The sequence below is a fragment of the Trichoderma evansii genome (assembly GCF_050947405.1).
Source record: "Trichoderma evansii strain SZMC 28006 chromosome Unknown GGI43scaffold_12, whole genome shotgun sequence".
Taxonomy (NCBI): Eukaryota; Fungi; Ascomycota; class Sordariomycetes; order Hypocreales; family Hypocreaceae; genus Trichoderma; species Trichoderma evansii.
This window is the reverse complement of record NW_028145194.1, coordinates 180,213-197,579: the sequence shown is the minus strand read 5'-3', so window position 1 is coordinate 197,579 and position 17,367 is coordinate 180,213. Positions and strand designations below refer to the sequence as shown.

The 17,367-nt window shown below is 47.0% G+C and overlaps 6 protein-coding genes across 6 annotated transcripts; 3 read left to right on the top strand and 3 right to left on the bottom strand.

The window, feature by feature from the left end:
• Positions 1 to 456: 456 nt before the first annotated feature.
• Positions 457 to 2,171, bottom strand: GGI43DRAFT_68593 (caspase domain-containing protein). The gene is made up of 5 exons (XM_083210151.1): positions 2,160 to 2,171; positions 1,548 to 2,058; positions 1,054 to 1,492; positions 825 to 994; positions 457 to 765 (listed from the first exon to the last, which is right to left on the bottom strand). Exons 2-5 carry the CDS (start codon positions 1,924 to 1,926, stop codon positions 740 to 742), a joined length of 1,014 nt encoding a protein of 337 aa, XP_083059743.1. The 5' UTR covers positions 1,927 to 2,058; positions 2,160 to 2,171; the 3' UTR covers positions 457 to 739.
• A 3,806-nt stretch (positions 2,172 to 5,977) lies between these two features.
• Positions 5,978 to 7,843, bottom strand: GGI43DRAFT_68695 (acyl-CoA N-acyltransferase). Its single transcript, XM_083210152.1, has one exon. The coding sequence runs from the start codon at positions 7,130 to 7,132 to the stop codon at positions 6,515 to 6,517; it is 618 nt and encodes a 205-aa protein (XP_083059742.1). The 5' UTR covers positions 7,133 to 7,843; the 3' UTR covers positions 5,978 to 6,514.
• Positions 7,844 to 7,870: 27 nt separating this feature from the next.
• Positions 7,871 to 9,791, top strand: GGI43DRAFT_406962 (3'-5' exonuclease). Its single transcript, XM_083206182.1, has 3 exons — positions 7,871 to 8,257; positions 8,321 to 8,469; positions 8,542 to 9,791. The coding sequence occupies exons 1-3, from the start codon at positions 8,035 to 8,037 to the stop codon at positions 9,388 to 9,390; spliced, it is 1,221 nt and encodes a 406-aa protein (XP_083059741.1). The 5' UTR covers positions 7,871 to 8,034; the 3' UTR covers positions 9,391 to 9,791.
• Positions 9,792 to 9,936: 145 nt separating this feature from the next.
• GGI43DRAFT_423326 (HET domain-containing protein) lies at positions 9,937 to 11,918 on the top strand (the record flags this gene model as incomplete). The annotated part of the gene is made up of 6 exons (XM_083208227.1): positions 9,937 to 10,824; positions 10,883 to 11,032; positions 11,159 to 11,194; positions 11,237 to 11,367; positions 11,448 to 11,676; positions 11,763 to 11,918. 6 exons carry the CDS (start codon positions 9,937 to 9,939, stop codon positions 11,916 to 11,918), a joined length of 1,590 nt encoding a protein of 529 aa, XP_083059740.1.
• Positions 11,919 to 13,200: 1,282 nt separating this feature from the next.
• On the top strand, positions 13,201 to 15,339 carry GGI43DRAFT_68414 (uncharacterized protein). Its single transcript, XM_083210148.1, has 3 exons — positions 13,201 to 13,430; positions 13,482 to 14,087; positions 14,135 to 15,339. The coding sequence occupies exons 1-3, from the start codon at positions 13,406 to 13,408 to the stop codon at positions 15,130 to 15,132; spliced, it is 1,629 nt and encodes a 542-aa protein (XP_083059739.1). The 5' UTR covers positions 13,201 to 13,405; the 3' UTR covers positions 15,133 to 15,339.
• Positions 15,276 to 16,299, bottom strand: GGI43DRAFT_68425 (uncharacterized protein). Its single transcript, XM_083210149.1, has 2 exons — positions 15,583 to 16,299; positions 15,276 to 15,509 (listed from the first exon to the last, which is right to left on the bottom strand). The coding sequence occupies exons 1-2, from the start codon at positions 16,168 to 16,170 to the stop codon at positions 15,420 to 15,422; spliced, it is 678 nt and encodes a 225-aa protein (XP_083059738.1). The 5' UTR covers positions 16,171 to 16,299; the 3' UTR covers positions 15,276 to 15,419.
• Between the last annotated feature and the right edge of the window lie 1,068 nt (positions 16,300 to 17,367).

The following is a 17,367-nucleotide window of genomic DNA, read 5'->3' as shown; positions in this document are numbered from 1 at the left end:
CTGATTCCCTAGCGCTTATGATTTATTCTTTCAGTTATGCATATATGTATGGGATTAATGAACCATGTACGAGATGGGGGGAAAGGGTTGGATTTGGTTGGCGGTAGTTTTGGCGTTACACTAAAGGGAGAGGCAATGCTATACTTAGTTTGACCTCCTTGTTTGGGATTCATAGCAAATCTGGATTTCTTATCTTGCTGTTCTTTTTCAAAAGATTCTGCGCATTCTCATATTGCTTCTACTGCTTCTACTGCTTCTACCGCTTCTACCGCCTCTAAGCGTAGATACCAGTTAGATATTTTAATATGTGGACTTACTGCCTTGTTGGGCTGTAGCTGGGGTGTTGGATAATGAAATTGGGGTGCTGAATAATGGTTCCCTAAAAGAATGATATCTCGTGTACTAATCCAAGCAATGATTTCCGAATATATCCCCTTTGTTACCCGAATGACGGCCGTGATAAACGAGGGAAGAGAAATGTGATGAGTCAAAAGGGAATAAACAAAACAAATAAAACAAAAGCTCAATAAACTCCAAGGAAGTGAGACCAGTTCGATATTCCAAGTCCCAATCCGATGAACCGCCCGGCGTAGTTTATTCAGAGGGATATATCACGCGTGGCTACATATAAGAAAAGAGAAAAATAATTATTTCATATACAAAAGCAATGGTAGCCCGCGAATAAACCCTTTCAAGCCAATTTTTTTTTTTCCGTTTATGAAAGACACAATGAAATCCTTCACATGACAAATAGGAGATTTGTATCTGCAAGATATGTTAGGGAGAGTACTACCCTACCTGACATATATGCAAGGGGAACTTACTAAGAGGGTGGCTACAGGAAAGCTGCGGCTTTTGAGTATATTTTGTGGCCAGTTCGTCTCGGATGCTGTTGAGCAGCTGAACATAGCTTTGTTGAGGGTTCTTCTTGAGAGCCGTAACGAACGCCCAGGACATGGCGCCAGTGGCTTGCGAAGCGATAGTAGCGTCGGCACTGGGATGTATTGTTAGTTACGATTTTTTTGTCTCACACTGCGCTGAGACATGACTTACGATGTTTGATCATCTTTGCTTCCTGACCACATAATGACGTCTGCAGGAGATGTCTTGGTGGCAAGGGTCCTGTTGTGGGCATCGTCGCCAGTGGTCGCCTTCTTGAAGAATCCAATGATGTTGTTGGCAACACCACCCATATCTCCTTGGCTGTATGAGGAGATGACTCCGAGCAAGCCCTGGCCAGCCTCCTTGGCCAAGTTGGGCTCTTTGAGAATACCTTGTGTAGAGTAGATGTAGGGCAAGTCCAGTGCAGTACCAGAATGACATGAATCAAAAATAGCGGTCAGCCTTACACCTGCCTGCAGGGGGTGGACCATGATTCGGTGCATCTCATCATCTGTGATGTGCCCGTGTTGCCTGAAGTCGACTGGATAAATGACTTCGTCATATCCATCAGCCTCGTCACCGTCTAGATCCTTTGTCTGTCCACCGTGGCCTAGGTTCGTCAGAATACAGGTACGAAAGATTTGAGAGAAGAGGTAGAGGCATACCAGAATAGTGGAAGAAGAGAGAGTCGTTAGGTCTAGCATCCTTGACCAGCCAATGCATGGCGCGAAGAATGTTTTGCTTTGTGGGCTGACTCATGGGGTTTTGTTGATCGTCTGTCAAGATGACCATATCTTCTCTCTTGTAACCAAAATGTTCCACCAGATAAGCAGTCATGTTTCTGACATCATTGATACATCCTCGCAGCTGGCCACGCTGACCAAAGTAGTTGATACCAATTAGCAAAGCTTTTCTACGGCCGGTGCAGTTGGAATATCGAAACGCATAGTTGTTCGGCGCGCCGTGGCCAAAGCTCTGGGGGCCATTTGGAGGAGCCTGGGGACCGTTGGGGCGACCCTGGTTATAGTTGTTCGGGGGAGGCATGCCTTTTTCACAACATCAGCACGTAGTTCTAGGTCAGGAGCTATCGCACACCGTACCAGGTCGTGTATTATAGTTGGGCTGAGGTGTCGGATGGCCGTAATTGCTGTACTGCTGCTGTGGAGGGGGTGGTTGCTGCTATACATCATATATGTTAGCAATTGCAGAAGTTTAAGCATCATTACGATGTTTTTTTTTTTTTTTGGTGTAGCTCTGAGAAGGAGGATCAGCCATACCTGATAAGCATACTGCGGTTGTGGAGGACCTTGGTGATAGCCGTAGCCAGGCTGGGGAGAGGGTTGAGACGGATAACCGCCGGTGTAAGAGGGCTGTTGAGGTCTGAGGAGCGTTTAGTCGAGTAAGCATTAATGCACAACATATTTACAAAGAGACATGTGCCTATGTGAGGTGATGAAAGGAGAGAAAGGAGAGCGAGTAACGGTTTGGGATCACAGCTACCGTGGCAGCTCTGGACGTGGCTTGGGTATGTATGACATGAGGTTCAGGATATTAGGGGGAGCTCGTACGGATAGTAGCCGCCCTGCTGGTATTGTTGCTGCGGCGGTGCGGCATAGCCGCCGCCATTGTAGCCTGGGTATCCGGACATTTTTCAGATGAAGATTGATGGAGGATGAAGTCGGCGCGAAGTTTTGTTGAAGCTTCAGCTCAGGCGATCAAGCAAAGGCAACGCAGCAAGCGCGCCGTTGGGTGCTAAGATTGCGGGTTGAAGATCGAGGATTGGCTGAATCGAATCGGGCTGCGGTCCGCGGCTATAAAAACGACGGGATTGCGATGGCGGGCACTAAAATAGGCCTATGCGGCGATGCAACGGTCTAGCAGTCGCAGGCAAAAGGAAATTGCTTGATCGGCGAAGAAGCTTCTTCAGTCGCAGCGTGGCCCAGCAGCTGTCGACAAGGCAATCGGCGTTGCTCCAATGCGCTGGCAAGCTTATCGAGCTTAGGCGAGAGCACGTGTAGCGGGCGGTCAGCTCCACGGTCAGTCGAATCAGCAGACCAGCCAGCTATTAGTGGTCGTTTAGGTTTTGGAGACGTGAAGTCCAGATCAGATGGTGCGGAGGCACACGCGGGAATACGGCAGCAATTGGTGCAAGTCTGTCCAGCTAGACTTCGAGCACTTGAAGCTGATAGGAAAAAATGGGTAGAAAATTGAAAAAAATTGAAAAAGAACCAGGTGCAGTGGCCTCGGAAATGGGCCCTGCCGGTGAGCGAGACGCGCAGAAAGAGACCAGGTTTGAGACCAAGCGCGGGGCAAGTCCAACAGCAAACGCCAGGCAAAAGAGAGATGGTTGGTGAAGCTGAGTCTGGTGGCGAGAGAGGCCCGTATGGAGGGTTTTTGTCTCTTTTTCGATTCGCAATGAGCCGTTGGGCGGAGGTCGGGTGACGATGAGCTGGCGGTGGTGGTGGGTTGAGGTGGTGGTGGCGGGGTCTGGCGTCTTTCTGGGGCCGCGCTGCGCTCGATAGTGCACTGAATGTCCACTAGAAGATGCACTGGGGGGTGCCAGTAAAGGTGCGGCGCCTGCAGCCTGAAAAGACGGCTAGAGCCGTTGCTTAGGTAGTACAGGTACATGTGACAATCGAACAACATCATCATCAATGATGGTGCCGCAGCAGAGCAGCAGCAGCAGCGCGCAGAGAAGCAGCTTCTTCGAATACCTACTTGCCGTGCCAATATTGATCCTTGGATGGGTCCCGTATACAGAACGAACCGCCCACTGTCCGGGGTGCTCGGTGGCGCTGGCACTAGAGTGCTCGTCGTGCCGGGTATAACAAGCGATGGACAGGGGTGCGTCGACTCGGCCTGCGATTGAAGATTCGAGACGTCCAAAAAGATGTCTCCCCCGATGGGTCGCCGGGGTTCAGTTCCAGCCGGTCCAGGGTACAGGCCAAGCTAACGGATGAGGGTTGCAGTGAGAGGCTCGGGCTGTATCTCGGTCTGCGGCTCCGACCGCTGCGTGGTCGACAGTAATTGGGCGCCTGACGGGGCTTGAGACCCTTCCGGAGAAATGATTGTAGAATCGGGGCGTGTAAGTGCTGTCTATTGACGTTGTTTTACTCTAGGGATGACATGGCAAAGCAAGACAAGGCGCAGGAGATATGATGCAGATGGATTGTTTCTGCGTTGAACTCGATGCTAACACACGATTCTTGCATTCCTAGGTACACATCCATCAAGTACAACAGGGGATTAGAGGCGGTAGCTGCTCTATCCTGAATAGGCACAAGAGCGTTCCTTTGCCAGTGACGATGGCGGACTGAATGCCGCCACCCAGCTCTACTTCCTTGCTATTAGATAAGAGCTGAGGAAAATCGAAACTGAAATCAATTCCTATTACTACAACGTAACAACGATAGATGCCGATTACATCCAAGATGGGCAAGGCAGACGACAATTGGGAAGCGTGACTTCGGCTTCTTTCTGCTCTTCCCTACCGATGGATGATGTCTTTGTCGTGACTAGACTGCAGCTGAGGCTAGGTATAGCACAACCGAAAAAAAAAAACTACTAACTATTAATAACATGCTCGTAGGACATACGAGCCTCGGTTGAAGGCAAGGGGTGGTCAAATGACTCAGTTTGGAGAAAAGAGCCTCTTCACAGACCATGTCGTCAGTCGCTGGCCGAAACGAATGCTCATCAACACCAATATTCACATCGTCATCTCGACTTTGCCCATGACATAATCTACGTATAGACCATACCGTCAATGATATGCAAAGCACTATCAGATGCATCTCCTGCGCCTCGCCGCAATAGCTGGGCCCCCATCGATAGCGCCACTACGAGTTGCTCCATAGACTGTTTCTTTTCGCTTCTCCAAATCGCCCAGCCACAACATGTGCAAAAGCCGATTGCGATGAGACAGAAAAAAAAACGCTCGGGCCATATTCATTACTAGCTTCGCTATTGGTTCGATCCACGCGGAAAAAGAGCTTCGGCCGGCCACATGGCGCCTTTCGCTGCACAGCGGCATTGCCTCGCTGAAACGGAGACCCCGATGCGGGTCATCATGGCAGTGCTGCTGTACCCATCGTCAAGCTCGAGTCTATCAGATCTCCCCCTTGTATTGGTACCTACTCAATCTCAAGGTACCCGCACATCCAACACCGCAAAGTGGCTAGTACGAGTAGGTATCTGCTACCACTCATTTCATCTCGTAACCTTGGCCGTGACGACAGCGACAGCAACAGCAACTTCACCACCCATTTACGCGCCTGTTCTGACCACCGAGCATGCACGTCACCACACGCAAAGGTCGAAAGGGGCTATTAGTAATATTTGGCAGCAGGACATTAATCAATCTATCGATCAGGCCCTGGGACCTATGCTTCTTTGCCCAGATGGCGCGCGGCAATTGTCCAAATCGTCCTTAGCCAACCAACTCTGTCTCTCGGACTTATCCGCTGGTGCAGCAGAGCATCCATATCCCCAGATGCAACCTCCATCTTTTCTCAGTGATACCGTACCGTTGTCCAGTGGCATGCAGCAGAAGGGCTGATCCGATAGTAACCAGTAAAGCACAACATCCTCACCGGAACCTTGGCAAGCCAGTAAGATACTAGCGAGAGTCCGAATGAGCCCCCAAAGGAAGCGGCAAGCATACAAGCAACAAGTGAAGAAAATTTCACTTTCCAGCTCTCACTTAAACCGCCATCAAGAACCCATGCAAGGTTCCTAAAAGAGCTGAGGCCCGTGACCCACCGGCCAATCATGTCGCACAGAGGCCATCCGTCCGGGGGAGATTAAGCCACAAAGAGCCGGGGAGGTTGTGTCTTCCTCTTCTCTAAGCTCAAAGGAATTAAACGAATTTTCTGGCTGCCGATCGCTAAACGCATTTCAGCACTGGCCAGCTGGGGAAATGGGCTGATTGTCTGAGTCCTACGGCCCAGGTCGGTTCGCCGCCTCCCGGATTTGGAAATACGTGACTTACTCGGCGTCAAAGACGGTGTTAAAAGAAGGAGAGAGGAGAGAAGCCACACAGCACGGATTGCTCCGTGGGTTGGTTGCCTAGTATGGAATCAGACGGGAAGGCTGACTGGCAGATCGCTTTCACGGATTCCTGGGGATAGAGCCCTAGTTAGTTACATCACCCAAGGGCCTTGATAAGCGTACGGGATGCCGGTAGATGAGCCTGGAGACACAACTGAATTGACCAATATGTGATTGTAAAGGGAATGAGGCAACCCAAAAGAAAACAAGGTTTCCCGCTTCAGCTCGAAACATTATGCCGATGTCTCTATTTCAATATCAAGTAACTCAGCCCAAGCCACTTACGGTCTGGCTTTGAAGCTGAAGATGGATGTAGGCACAATTCTGCAAGGGACCCGAGACTATGCCTACAGCCCTACGATAGCATATCTTGAGGCTACTTGTATATCCATGAAGTAGGTGGATAAGTCGTAATCGTATATTCTAATGTTGATGTACTGTCTAAATCAATATCAACACGCCGTTCTTCCGTCTAAACCAGCCTCAGTGACATTACCTGGCAAGGCAGGCAGCATCACATGCCGAAGCTGAGCTTCCAATATGTCAATGATAGCTCAGCTGTCCAAATGGGACCCATTTCCATTTATCGCAACCTCTTCTCGAATGCCCTGTACACCACAGGTCCAGCTAACAGTGGCGCCAGGGAAGGATGCTCTTTCGAAAAGTCTGCCAGTCTAACTTGTTGAAATCCTAGTCGAATGTACCACGCCTGCATTCTGGTTTTCAATGGATGGGCGTAACTCGTCGGGACCAGAAGATCCAGCGCGAGAATAGTGCATCCCAATGATAGGCAGTGATCCTCCACAAACTTGAATATCTCGCGGCCCAGCCCGAGGCCCTGGTGCTTCGTGTCCAGGGTCAGCATGCTCAATGTGCATGTGGATTCTGAAATTCTCTTGACACACACGCATCCTACCAGCTGGCCCTTTTGTGACGTCTCCGGGCCATCTGACGGTGAAGCGAGATACGCAACTGCCAGTTCGCCTTTGCGGATAAGCTCTGCCACTTCGGCGTCATTAGTACGCACAAAGCCAGTGTTCCAGATGCCGACTTCTGCCTCGACGAAGACGTCGTTGGCGAGCTTTGTGACGGCAGAGATCTCCGAGAGGTTCTCGGCGGCTGAGGCGGGAACGAACTCGATAATGAGGCGAGAGTTGCCTGTGTCTGAGGCGACTGCAGAAGAAGAGCTCATGACTGCCATTGCTGCATAATTGTCTCTTTTGTTTTTGTCTTTTTCTTCTTTTTCCTATCCTTTATTCCCTGTTTCCTAATGCTGATATATATACATAGTTCAGACAAATTATCCAGCACACAGAAAGCGCTCGCTCATATGCGCAACGACGCCGTTTGTGTTACTAGCGCCACTGTGGGCGGCGTTGCTTTAGATTTCGACATGTGCTTGTTGATCTAAGGGCGCAACAGGGGCTTTATTACGACGCCACGGACTAACCTAGAAGCTAAAGGAACATGAGCGGCACAATGCATTACTCCGTAGAGGATGAGATGAAGCCTTTGAAGATGGACTGATGATGACAACCACTTCTGAGCGAATTATCTAGGATCGGCATTTTTTGTAAGCGCAGAGAGCCTATAAAATGAGGTTATCGCTGTCTCCTGCATATATTTATTTTGATAGTGGGTATTTCACTTCATGTAATATTGAGTTTTGGCACAGCATAACAGCGAAAATACTACCAGAGCATTATTGCAATGGAGTAGGAAAGAGGAATGCAGAGTAAAGTTATCAATTGTTTATTAACTCAAAAAATAAACAAATATAATTATCAAGGCTTCCCTACCTTGGTTGTCTCTTTTTTTCTTTATTAGGGCGGCCTTCAACTTCCCCAGTCGCGTTTTGTAGCTGCTGCAGGTGGTGCCTGATAAGGCGATCCTATGTATTGCCGCCCAGCGTGTCAGCCTCTCTTCAGTTCTGGCTACGCGTTCAACCTCTTTCACTTTCTCCTTATTCTTTCCCTCAACATCACCCTTTCGCCCACTCTAGAGATATCCAATCTTTAATCTTCCGCACAGCTAGCACTGTATCAGTTCAACCGCTAATTATTTAATTCCTTCTTCTCTTTACCTTGCGTTGTTTAACTCGCCATGTCATTCGCAGCAGCTCGCCCCGAGACCGCTCCCATCAAGTCGTTTGCCATCACTTCAGACAGCGATAAACCAGAGCCAATCAAGCAGTCTCACGAATATACTGAAAAATTACACAGCCTGATCCATTCTCTCTCTGAGCTCCAGAAAGGCGGCTATATAATTCATCAACTTTCGGGACAGGATCTAGACCGCAAAAGGCGATGTTATCGATGCGGTCGCCGTAAGTCTTGCATGGATGCTAGCGCATCTAGGTTCAACGGTAGCTTATCTGACATGCTTTTAGATCTCCCTAATACCTTCAAAAAGGTTAAATGGCTTCCAAAGGCACCTGTCCAAGGAGGAAATGGTGAACAAAGCGACGAGCAGCAATCTAAGCGAATGAAACAGACAGTTATGCATTGCAAGTATCATCCTGGGAGGGTCTTTCAAAGGGTTCGTTTACTTTCTTCCACTCTTATTTCTCCGAACAAAACGAAACAGCTAGCTCATATTTCTACCGCTTAGAGATGGTCATGTTGTAATGGTGCACCGGGGGCACCACCATGTCAGGGCCAGGAAGATCATACGCCAAAAATCTACGCTGCTGGAGAGTTGGAAAGGGAGTGGCGATACTATGGAACTCCCACCGTTGAATCGGGTGGCCAGAAATCAGTAGCAGTTGTCATTGACTGTGAGATGGGTACGGCTTCGACGGGAGAAACTGAGTTAATTCGAGTGTCTGCCGTCGACTACTTCTCTGGCGCCGTTCTTCTAGACAGCCTCGTGTACCCGGATGTTAAGATGGTCCACTATAACACGAGATACTCTGGAATTACTAGGCAGCAGATGGAGACTGCGCGACGTACGCGATCTTGCATATTTGGTCGTGCCAATGCACGAAAGGCTCTCTGGAAGTTTATCGGCCCCAATACTATAGTCATTGGACACGGCGGCAACTCCGATCTCACCTCCTTGCGCTGGATGCACCCAGCCGTCATCGACACGCTCATTGTCGAGAAGAACAATAGGCCGGCAGAAGTGGATAAGGATAACAATAAAGGAGAGAGCGAGGGTAAAGCGGACGACAAGCAGTTGGAAGAAAGCCCAGATATTCCAACCAGTGACATGCCACTCAAAGAAGGCAATGACGACAGCCAAGCAAATACTCAAGAGAAAGAGAAACTCCCTAACCAGCCAAAGCAGAGAGGAGGATTATCTTTGAAGGCACTCGCAAAAGAGAGGCTTGGACGAGATATTCAGTTGAGCCATAAAGGGCATGACAGCGTGGAGGATTCCATTGCAGCAAGAGATATCTTGCACTGGAACATCCTCAAGCTCCTTGAGGATGCGATGCCACAGATACAGATCGTATAGAGGTGATACAGTACAATGGCGCTTTGAATCTTCAGATTACGATAGCGTTAGTATGAGATACCAGCTAGACAAATGTTTGATAGAACGAGATACAACTATGCACAGGAGATACAGTGCTCGACTGTTCATTTCAAGAACTAGGAGCATACTCCTTGCGATTCATTTCTTTTTCTTTTTATAACATGATTTCTAATTTCTAAATTGTGTACAGTCTAGGCCTATTACCTACATGCATGCTTGAACACTGAAGCTCAATAGGATGTCATTGCGATTGTGCCTTGTGCTTAAAAAAAAAAAATGTTGTCCAATGGTAGCTCACAGAAATAAAGGGTTAAATGAGGGCGGCAGGCTGTGCTGCTGGTTGGGCATACAGCGGAGCCTAATCGAGAAAATAGGCATCAACGAAGACGGAGGCCGATACGAACATATATGGTCGATTAGTACATATATTACTATCGCTTGCGGCCGATCTCATAATATTTTCCAAAGTCCATATCTTGCCAACCTGGAACTATAATAATTAGCAAGGCATTCTATCGACAAGACATGGAGAATCTCTATTCAACCACACCGATTATATACCAAGAATTCAGATTGATCGAGTTGGCTCCGAGCGCTGAGTCGGATATTATAGAATGTAGTTTACGCTCGTACTCTTTCAACGGAAGCCATCCTGAATATATCGCGCTTTCATACGCATGGGGTCGAAATGTGAGAGACAAGTTTATTAACCTTAATGGAACTCAGTTCCCGGTAGGGAGCAAACTTTGGTGGTTTCTGCATCACATGCGGCTGAGGAATCAGTACCATACCTTTTGGATTGACGCTATATGCATTGACCAGTCGAACGTCGTGGAACGAAACCATCAAGTGCAGAAAATGCGGCAGATTTACAGCAACGCCAAATCGGCCTCGGTGGGGCTGGGTAAAGACGATACTTCCTCTGGCAACGATATTGCGATGCGTTATATGGCGAGAAGAACATCCTATGAGGCTGGAAATCTCAACTTTGGAAAACTCTGGAGCGCACGGCAGGTCAAAGCCATATTGGCCTTGTGTGAAATGAATTACTGGCGGCGGGTGTGGATTATCCAAGAAATCATGCTAGCAAAGGAGGTTACAATCTACTGCGGCTCCAAGAGCATCACTTGGAATAAATTTGAACAACTAGTCAAGGATCTCCAAGCAATATCTGATAGAGGACGAGAGCACCACACGCCTTGTGCTTCTTCAATTCTTGCTAGCCCGGCCATTGTTATTGCGAAGGCGAAGGCGGCATGGGACGGGGATCTTCAGCCTTTGACAACGCTGCTTCGATTATATCGTAATCACGAAGCCACAAATATGCTGGATAAAGTTTATGCGTTACATGGTCTGGCAAAAGATAGCGCGGATATAGCTGTTGACTACGATATAACCGCCCACAGTCTTCTCGTGAGGGTGTTGGACCACGCCTGTGGCGCTTTGGGATCTGGAACTGCGATAAAAAGAGCGAAAAAAAACACTTCTTCGCTTTGGAGAAATGATGAAAGAGATGCTGGAGGTGCATTATTCGGCGGACAAAATCGACTTCCACATCTCTATGGCTGAACAACAATTCCCGGATGATCAAAACTACACCGAAGCATCGCATATAAAATCCGTCGATGACTCTTACACATCCACGCCTTCCAGCAACCTATCGATAGCCTCTGATTTTGTGGAAGCCCTATCCATAGACGAATCTCCCGAGGACCATTTTAGCCTGCCATCAGTTATCGCCGAAAAGGACAATATCGCAGTTTCAAACACGCCTTCGGGGCAGGTAGACTACTTATCGCATGACTGGAAAGAAGAAGATATCTAGTCGTCTTGGAGGTACATGACTTCCAAGAGGATTCAATTCACCAACAGCGCTAGATTGGAAAACGCATCTTGGAGAGCTTGGATAAAGCTTAAGAACCATCTCAGAACCATAACACCAAAGGAACTGAAATGGTACGTATATAAATCTATGGTATCTTTCTTTCCCTACCTATTTATCAAGTCAAATTTTGGTTAACATCAGCGCATTATAGGCTCAAGGATTATGATGTCACTTGGCTCTATGGGCCTCTAATACACTATAGTTGCAGGAATGCGAACATACTTGGTATTGAATTTTCAAATATGGCTCTGTCAAAAACAAGTTCATATTCCAATCTACACAAGAAGCCAATTCTCGAGAGGATGAGCATGTCTGAATTCATGCTACAAAGACCAGTAGTACGCCCACCGCCCCCCTTGCTTAATCAGGCTATAGCGGCAGTCCAAGCCCAAAACACATTTAGGGTCGAGGAATAGAGTAATCGTGGACTATATATCCTATTCCTTTTCACAGAGGCGATTAAGAGGCAACTAGCTCCTCCGCAGCTTCAACAAGCTTATCCAACATTACTCCTCATGGTCACGAGCTCAAACATATTCGTTTTAATGAACTTGTGGAGCAGCGCATTGCTGCCGACGTAATAGACGAAGACGATGAAGACACTAATCTTAATCTTCCTTGAGAAGACAGTGAATCTGACAACGAGGTCGTCCAGATGAAGTGGGTCGAATCCATAAAATGTTCCCCTTCGTCTAAGAATGGGTGTAGGGAATCTGTTAATTTAGATGGCAACATTATTTCTAAACTATCAGGTATAGGGAGGATACACTGGAACTACGAGAAGCTTCTTTCGATACTATCAGTTCCGATAATGTCAATACATGGCGAGACATCGCATATGTCATTTGGGGCATCGGTTGGAAGGAATGAGAAATGATATCTCGTTACAGTCCGTTTTACTAAGTGACAATGATTCACGTACAAAGCAAGAAATTTTAGAACGCCCTATAAGAAAAACAATGACCGATTGTGATAGTTAGAACAGGTTTAATATCAATAGGGTCTATTAAGCTAGAATTGAACTTAGAACATACTATTAAGCTGCTACCAACCCGCAAGGAACACTAGGGGGGATGGAGTAGAGATCAAAACTAGAGCAAGTGGCGAGCAAAAATGCAAGGAATCTTAAACTATAAGCATGCAAATGTATTACTACGGATACCGTTATTATATGAAAGAATTGTTAAATTAAACATACCTGGTTTTCTACTGCTTCTACTGCTTCTACTGCTTCTACTGCTTCTACTGCTTCTACTGCTTCTACTGCTTCTACTGCTTCTACTGCTTCTACTGCTTCTATGACATCTGCTGTCTTGTCTCTTTTTAATTTGAGATCGTTATTCTTTTGCTCTCCTTTTGTCAAGTGCGGATTTAGATTTTCTAGGAGGCGGCGATTCCCATAGCATTCATCGCAAATGCCATAGTTTATATACTCTTAGGGGCTTTGCTTCTACTTAGAGAGTATTAGTGGCCTGTATACTCCGATTCAGAAATATGCCCACCTGAGAATCCTTCTATTCAACGGTGATAGACATGGTGGCTCGCGGAGAGCCAGCCTCGGAGCCTTCATGAGCTGCAGCATGAGAACGCAGCTAAGATGCTGCGGCTGAAACAATCTCTTGGGCTATGGTACAATCTATTTCGCTACGCTGCCTGCATGAGATGGGGGCTGGTGGCATATTTCAATGCTCATCGATAAAAGGACGCGGTATTCCAGCGGATGAGTGAAACAAAGCTAGAGAAGCATTAATTATGAGCGTGCAGCAATCGCGTATGCACACGATAACCTTGAATGCTTGCATCCTTCAGGAAGCGAGGCGATGGCCGCCAAGGCAGACACGCACAAATTAGCGGTGCTGTTGATGGATGGTAGCACCCCTGCCTGTTATGATACACGGCGCCAAAAAGGATCGTCGAGGGGCTGGGCAGACAGCCCTTTCAGCTCACCACGAAAGCTGACTCTGGACAATCTCTTTAATTCCCGAATATAAATAAAAGAGATAGTGGTAGCGAGATAAATCTGCTTCACTTTGTACTGCTGGTGTGGCGTTACTTATTTGATGTACATGTAGATATATTCACATACAGATTATACACAGTTTTGGCTCCATGGCCCACGCAGACAAGGCAAAAGGTATCCGTGATTCATCCTCCGCTTGTTAGTCAAGGAAACTGACAGATGCAGACCACGAGACATTCTGGCCAGATAATGAAGACTTGAAAGAAAAGACCAAAGCATATGCCGATAGAGCACAATCTGCTGCGAAAAAGGAAATCTTTGGCAATCTAGTCCATCCATGGATGGAACCTGCATATCCCAGCTCATGGAAATTTCGAATCTTTGACTGGGAAAAGGGCTACCGCGTCCTATCAAATGGAGACGAGTTGGAAGCGCGAGATTCACTGCTACAGTGGGAGGGCACACGAAAAGAAGGGGAGAGAAAGCGCTGCGTGATACTCCTCGACGATTTGCATCCGCGAATAGCAGAACTGCTGGGGGTGCTGCTGGATATTCCTCCAGAATTCTTCCTCGCTCACTGTGTTATGGAAGGGGAGCTCAGTGTCGTCAATAAGCAGATGTTCAAACAAGGGAGCTCAAAATACTGGAAGGTTGCAGTCCCTCAGAGACGCCTCTTCCCTCGAAGGATGGATCCAGGCCTCTATCACACCTTCTGTGGCTCGTTCTACCGCGGCGCATTTAATGTTAGGAGCTCAACTAATGACCGTACCAAGTACTTTGACAGCTATGTATCTTACTGGGCCAGCTCACATGGAGTTGACTCATGGACAGGTCTGTGACACCATTTGGATGATGTCGAGATATTAACGGAACTATAGCTATTGTTGTGACTGATCCGCACCAGTCTCAAGAACATTTTTATCCAGCCTCTGATCCCAAAAACCGGGAAATAGTTTCCACGATTAATGCTATGCCGCCGAGCGTTAATCCTTGGCACGAAATTATCCTCGACTCTGCGCAAGGCGAATTCGGCCAGCCACATGAGCGTTCGATATTCGATGCGGCAGCAAGCGCTTGTGAGGATTTATCCCTAGAAGTTGTTGATGATCCATATTCGGCAACTCATTTTGTCCGCAATTACATCCGTGCAGCGTGGGAGCAGCGCGTCTGGTGGGATGATCGGGAAGTCCGCGACACGGTTTATCGCAACGTATGGTCGCACGAAACCCGCCAGACTGCACTCACGCTTGAAGATTTGGAAAATGAAACTGTCATAAATAAGGAATCTATGGCTGATTATCAGGGACTCATGGGACAGCAACAAAAAATCAGGGCCAACAGAAACGAACTCCGAGCGATTATCTATAAATTTTGTCGTCGCGATACAGACTACATGTCATCAAAGACGCCAGAACTTCAAATGTACATGAAACAAGAGACTGAATCATGGAAGTTCATTGAAGAGAAGCTTCACTATATAGAGGAATTTCTCACTGATCACATGAAGATGTACTCTGTTCGCTCTACTATGGAAGAGGCATACGAAGCCAAGATGCAATCGCGAGAATCCATGCGACAAACAAAGGAAGCAAACAGGCAGACTGCTGCCGCTAATCGAATGGCGCGAAGCTCCGGTCAGCTTACCAAGATAGCCACCATCATTGTGCCTTGCACGTTTGTGGCATCCATCTTTTCCATGGGCGGGGATTTTGCAGCTGGACAGAGCCTGTTTTATGTTTACTGGATTATATCTGTACCCATCACTCTTGGATTGCTTTCTTGGATCCTGCATGAAGATATAGCTGATGCTGTGGAGAAGTCAAAAGGGTGGATTACGTCGAGAACGACAAAGTCAAGTGAAAAGTTGGAAGAGTAGCTGGCTATTGGCTTGGGAAAGACGGTAGTGATTTAATGATTGTGTTGGACTGGAGACGACTGAATACCCCTCGAAACATGGCTTTGACAATTTGGCTAATTTATCGTTCTATGCTGTCTGAATTCTATATTTCTTTCACAAAGATGTCCAAAGTGAAAAAGACCTTGCAGAAAGTTGAAAAAGACAAAGGAATAATACATTGCATGAGCAGAGTTGATAACGCCCCCAAATTGGCTTCGCCGAAAGATGATGATTCAGCTATATAAAACAGGTGCTTTTATAACGTTTTACCAATCTGCATTTACTTTCTTAACGTTGAGTGCTGGAAGTGGTGTTCCGGTCAACTCAATGCCGCCCTCTTTTGCAAAGCTCTGGATCTGATAGCATCGTTAGCACCACTTTATTACCGTAGAACTAGAAAGAAATAAAGCCAAGAAAATTTATACGAACCATGGATAACATTTTGATTACATGTCTGGAAGATCTCTCGTGCCACAATGTGCCAGGCGGCAATTCCTCCGGCTGCTCTAGACTTATATCTATTTTCTTCAGATGGTTTGCTGAGCTCCAGACATCCAAAAGGATCTCCACAGTCTTGTTCCATCCCCTAGCGTCGTCAAATAAATTCATTACCAACTCAACTCGTCGCATATTCTTCAATGTGTCTTGGCTAATAAACTCGGTGATGTCCATGGGCCTCCCCAGTGTCATCGTATATGGCGGTGGTCTCCGGAGAGTAAAGACTTTGAACTTCATGGCTTCTCGCGCTTCCGAGGTGATTTGTCTATTACACAGAAAAATTCCCGGAGTGACCTTGAATCGCGCCGGGACATGAGGCGTTGGTAGAATACACTTTGGCAGCTTTGTTTTGTCGTGTTCCCCTTCTCCTCGCACGCACTCATATTCCATACGTGCAATTATCGGGCGAAGATCTGGATAGTCGAGAACGAACATGTAGATTTCATGGCGGATATGATACGGCAACAAGAGAAATGGAGAGACGCAACAGTCTTGAGAATGGGCTTGAGAATCGTCCATGATGGAGGATGGGATCGTCGTGGTCACGTCACTTGAGAAGTTGTCTAATCACGGATGGAGGGAAGAGACCCAAGAGGAGGGAAATCAGGCTCGAGGATGAACAGCGAATAAGGTTGGTTGAGATGACGTAGCTTACGCATCCTCCTATTTACTATATCGCATATGCAAAAATAAGCGGATATTCAATATGTTCTGGCTTGCTGTTATAAGCAGGGTATATATGGTTTATTTTAGCTGTGCAATGCGTTTTACGAAACTTCAACGCCACAGTTGCACATAATAATAGTACATGTATATAGCATGGAATCTGTACTGTGCTAATCGGTGTGCCGTATTACAGTAAGCCGATCCAGCCACAGATTGGTCTGCACAATGATTTCTCACCTTACTACATAAAGCGAACCTAACAATGTACGAAGAAAAAAGCCCAAAAAGACCTCGAGCCATGCGACTCTAATTAAGCCACGTACCGACTTATATATCTGCCGGTCCGCGCATGAGTTGGGACGCAGACGCCCGAAATGCTTCTAAATATAGAGACCTTTGTTGTTAGTTTTGCTTGAACGAATTACCTCGCTGTGCCATCTAAAAGGAGGGGGCATTTACGTGCATTAATTCCGACACCGGAAATGCCGGTACATCAACTAAAAGGCCCATGGTCTGGGCGAAATGAAGCTATTCGCAGTTAAGGGCCGATCGAACTTCAAACAAAAAAAAAAAAATATAAAATAAGCCGAAACAAAGACTCAAAGCTCATTCTTTATTCTTCAGGCTGCCCTCGCATTGTTAATTGTTTTTCTTTTGCAGGCTGGAATTCGAGCCACTTTTAATCACCTTTGGATACTTGTGACCGTCGGTTATTGAGACCTCATTTCCCCCATCCTTTGTCTCCTTTGTTATCGTAGATATGTGACTGATCTCTCCTTACCCAAAGCTTTTCTCTCAAATTAGTAAAAGTGCCATTGATTACATCAACAAGTGTCAAACATTGTTATAAGTACTGAGGAGCTCGCTACAGCGCGTACCCATCTACACTCACATGAACCTTCCTTCACTACTAATGTTTGCAGTGACATTGCAGCGCCATGGATGAGCTGTGGGCCAAAGTCACGCAAGTAGAACTTGGTGAATTGAGTGATGATTGAGGCAATATTATGTCTTCAGCAAGAGTGCATTTGGCTGCTGTGAGTAACACAA

Excerpts from the sequence above, each read along its gene's own strand:
- GGI43DRAFT_68414 (XM_083210148.1), top strand. The coding sequence starts at position 13,406 with ATGGCCCACGCAGACAAGGCAAAAG. Across the intron at positions 13,431-13,481 it reads CCACGCAGACAAGGCAAAAG|ACCACGAGACATTCTGGCCA; the intron begins GTATCCGTGATT and ends TGACAGATGCAG. Across the intron at positions 14,088-14,134 it reads TGGAGTTGACTCATGGACAG|CTATTGTTGTGACTGATCCG; the intron begins GTCTGTGACACC and ends ACGGAACTATAG.
- GGI43DRAFT_68695 (XM_083210152.1), bottom strand. The coding sequence starts at position 7,132 with ATGGCAGTCATGAGCTCTTCTTCTGCAGTCGCCTCAGACACAGGCAAC.
- GGI43DRAFT_68593 (XM_083210151.1), bottom strand. The coding sequence starts at position 1,926 with ATGCCTCCCCCGAACAACTATAACCAGGGTCGCCCCAACGGTCCCCAG. Across the intron at positions 1,493-1,547 it reads TCTCTTCTTCCACTATTCTG|GCCACGGTGGACAGACAAAG; the intron begins GTATGCCTCTAC and ends TGACGAACCTAG. Across the intron at positions 766-824 it reads TTCCTGTAGCCACCCTCTTA|ATACAAATCTCCTATTTGTC; the intron begins GTAAGTTCCCCT and ends CATATCTTGCAG.
- GGI43DRAFT_406962 (XM_083206182.1), top strand. The coding sequence starts at position 8,035 with ATGTCATTCGCAGCAGCTCGCCCCGAGACCGCTCCCATCAAGTCGTTT. Across the intron at positions 8,258-8,320 it reads ATGTTATCGATGCGGTCGCC|ATCTCCCTAATACCTTCAAA; the intron begins GTAAGTCTTGCA and ends ACATGCTTTTAG. Across the intron at positions 8,470-8,541 it reads CTGGGAGGGTCTTTCAAAGG|AGATGGTCATGTTGTAATGG; the intron begins GTTCGTTTACTT and ends TCTACCGCTTAG.
- GGI43DRAFT_68425 (XM_083210149.1), bottom strand. The coding sequence starts at position 16,170 with ATGGACGATTCTCAAGCCCATTCTCAAGACTGTTGCGTCTCTCCATTT. Across the intron at positions 15,510-15,582 it reads TAATCAAAATGTTATCCATG|ATCCAGAGCTTTGCAAAAGA; the intron begins GTTCGTATAAAT and ends CGATGCTATCAG.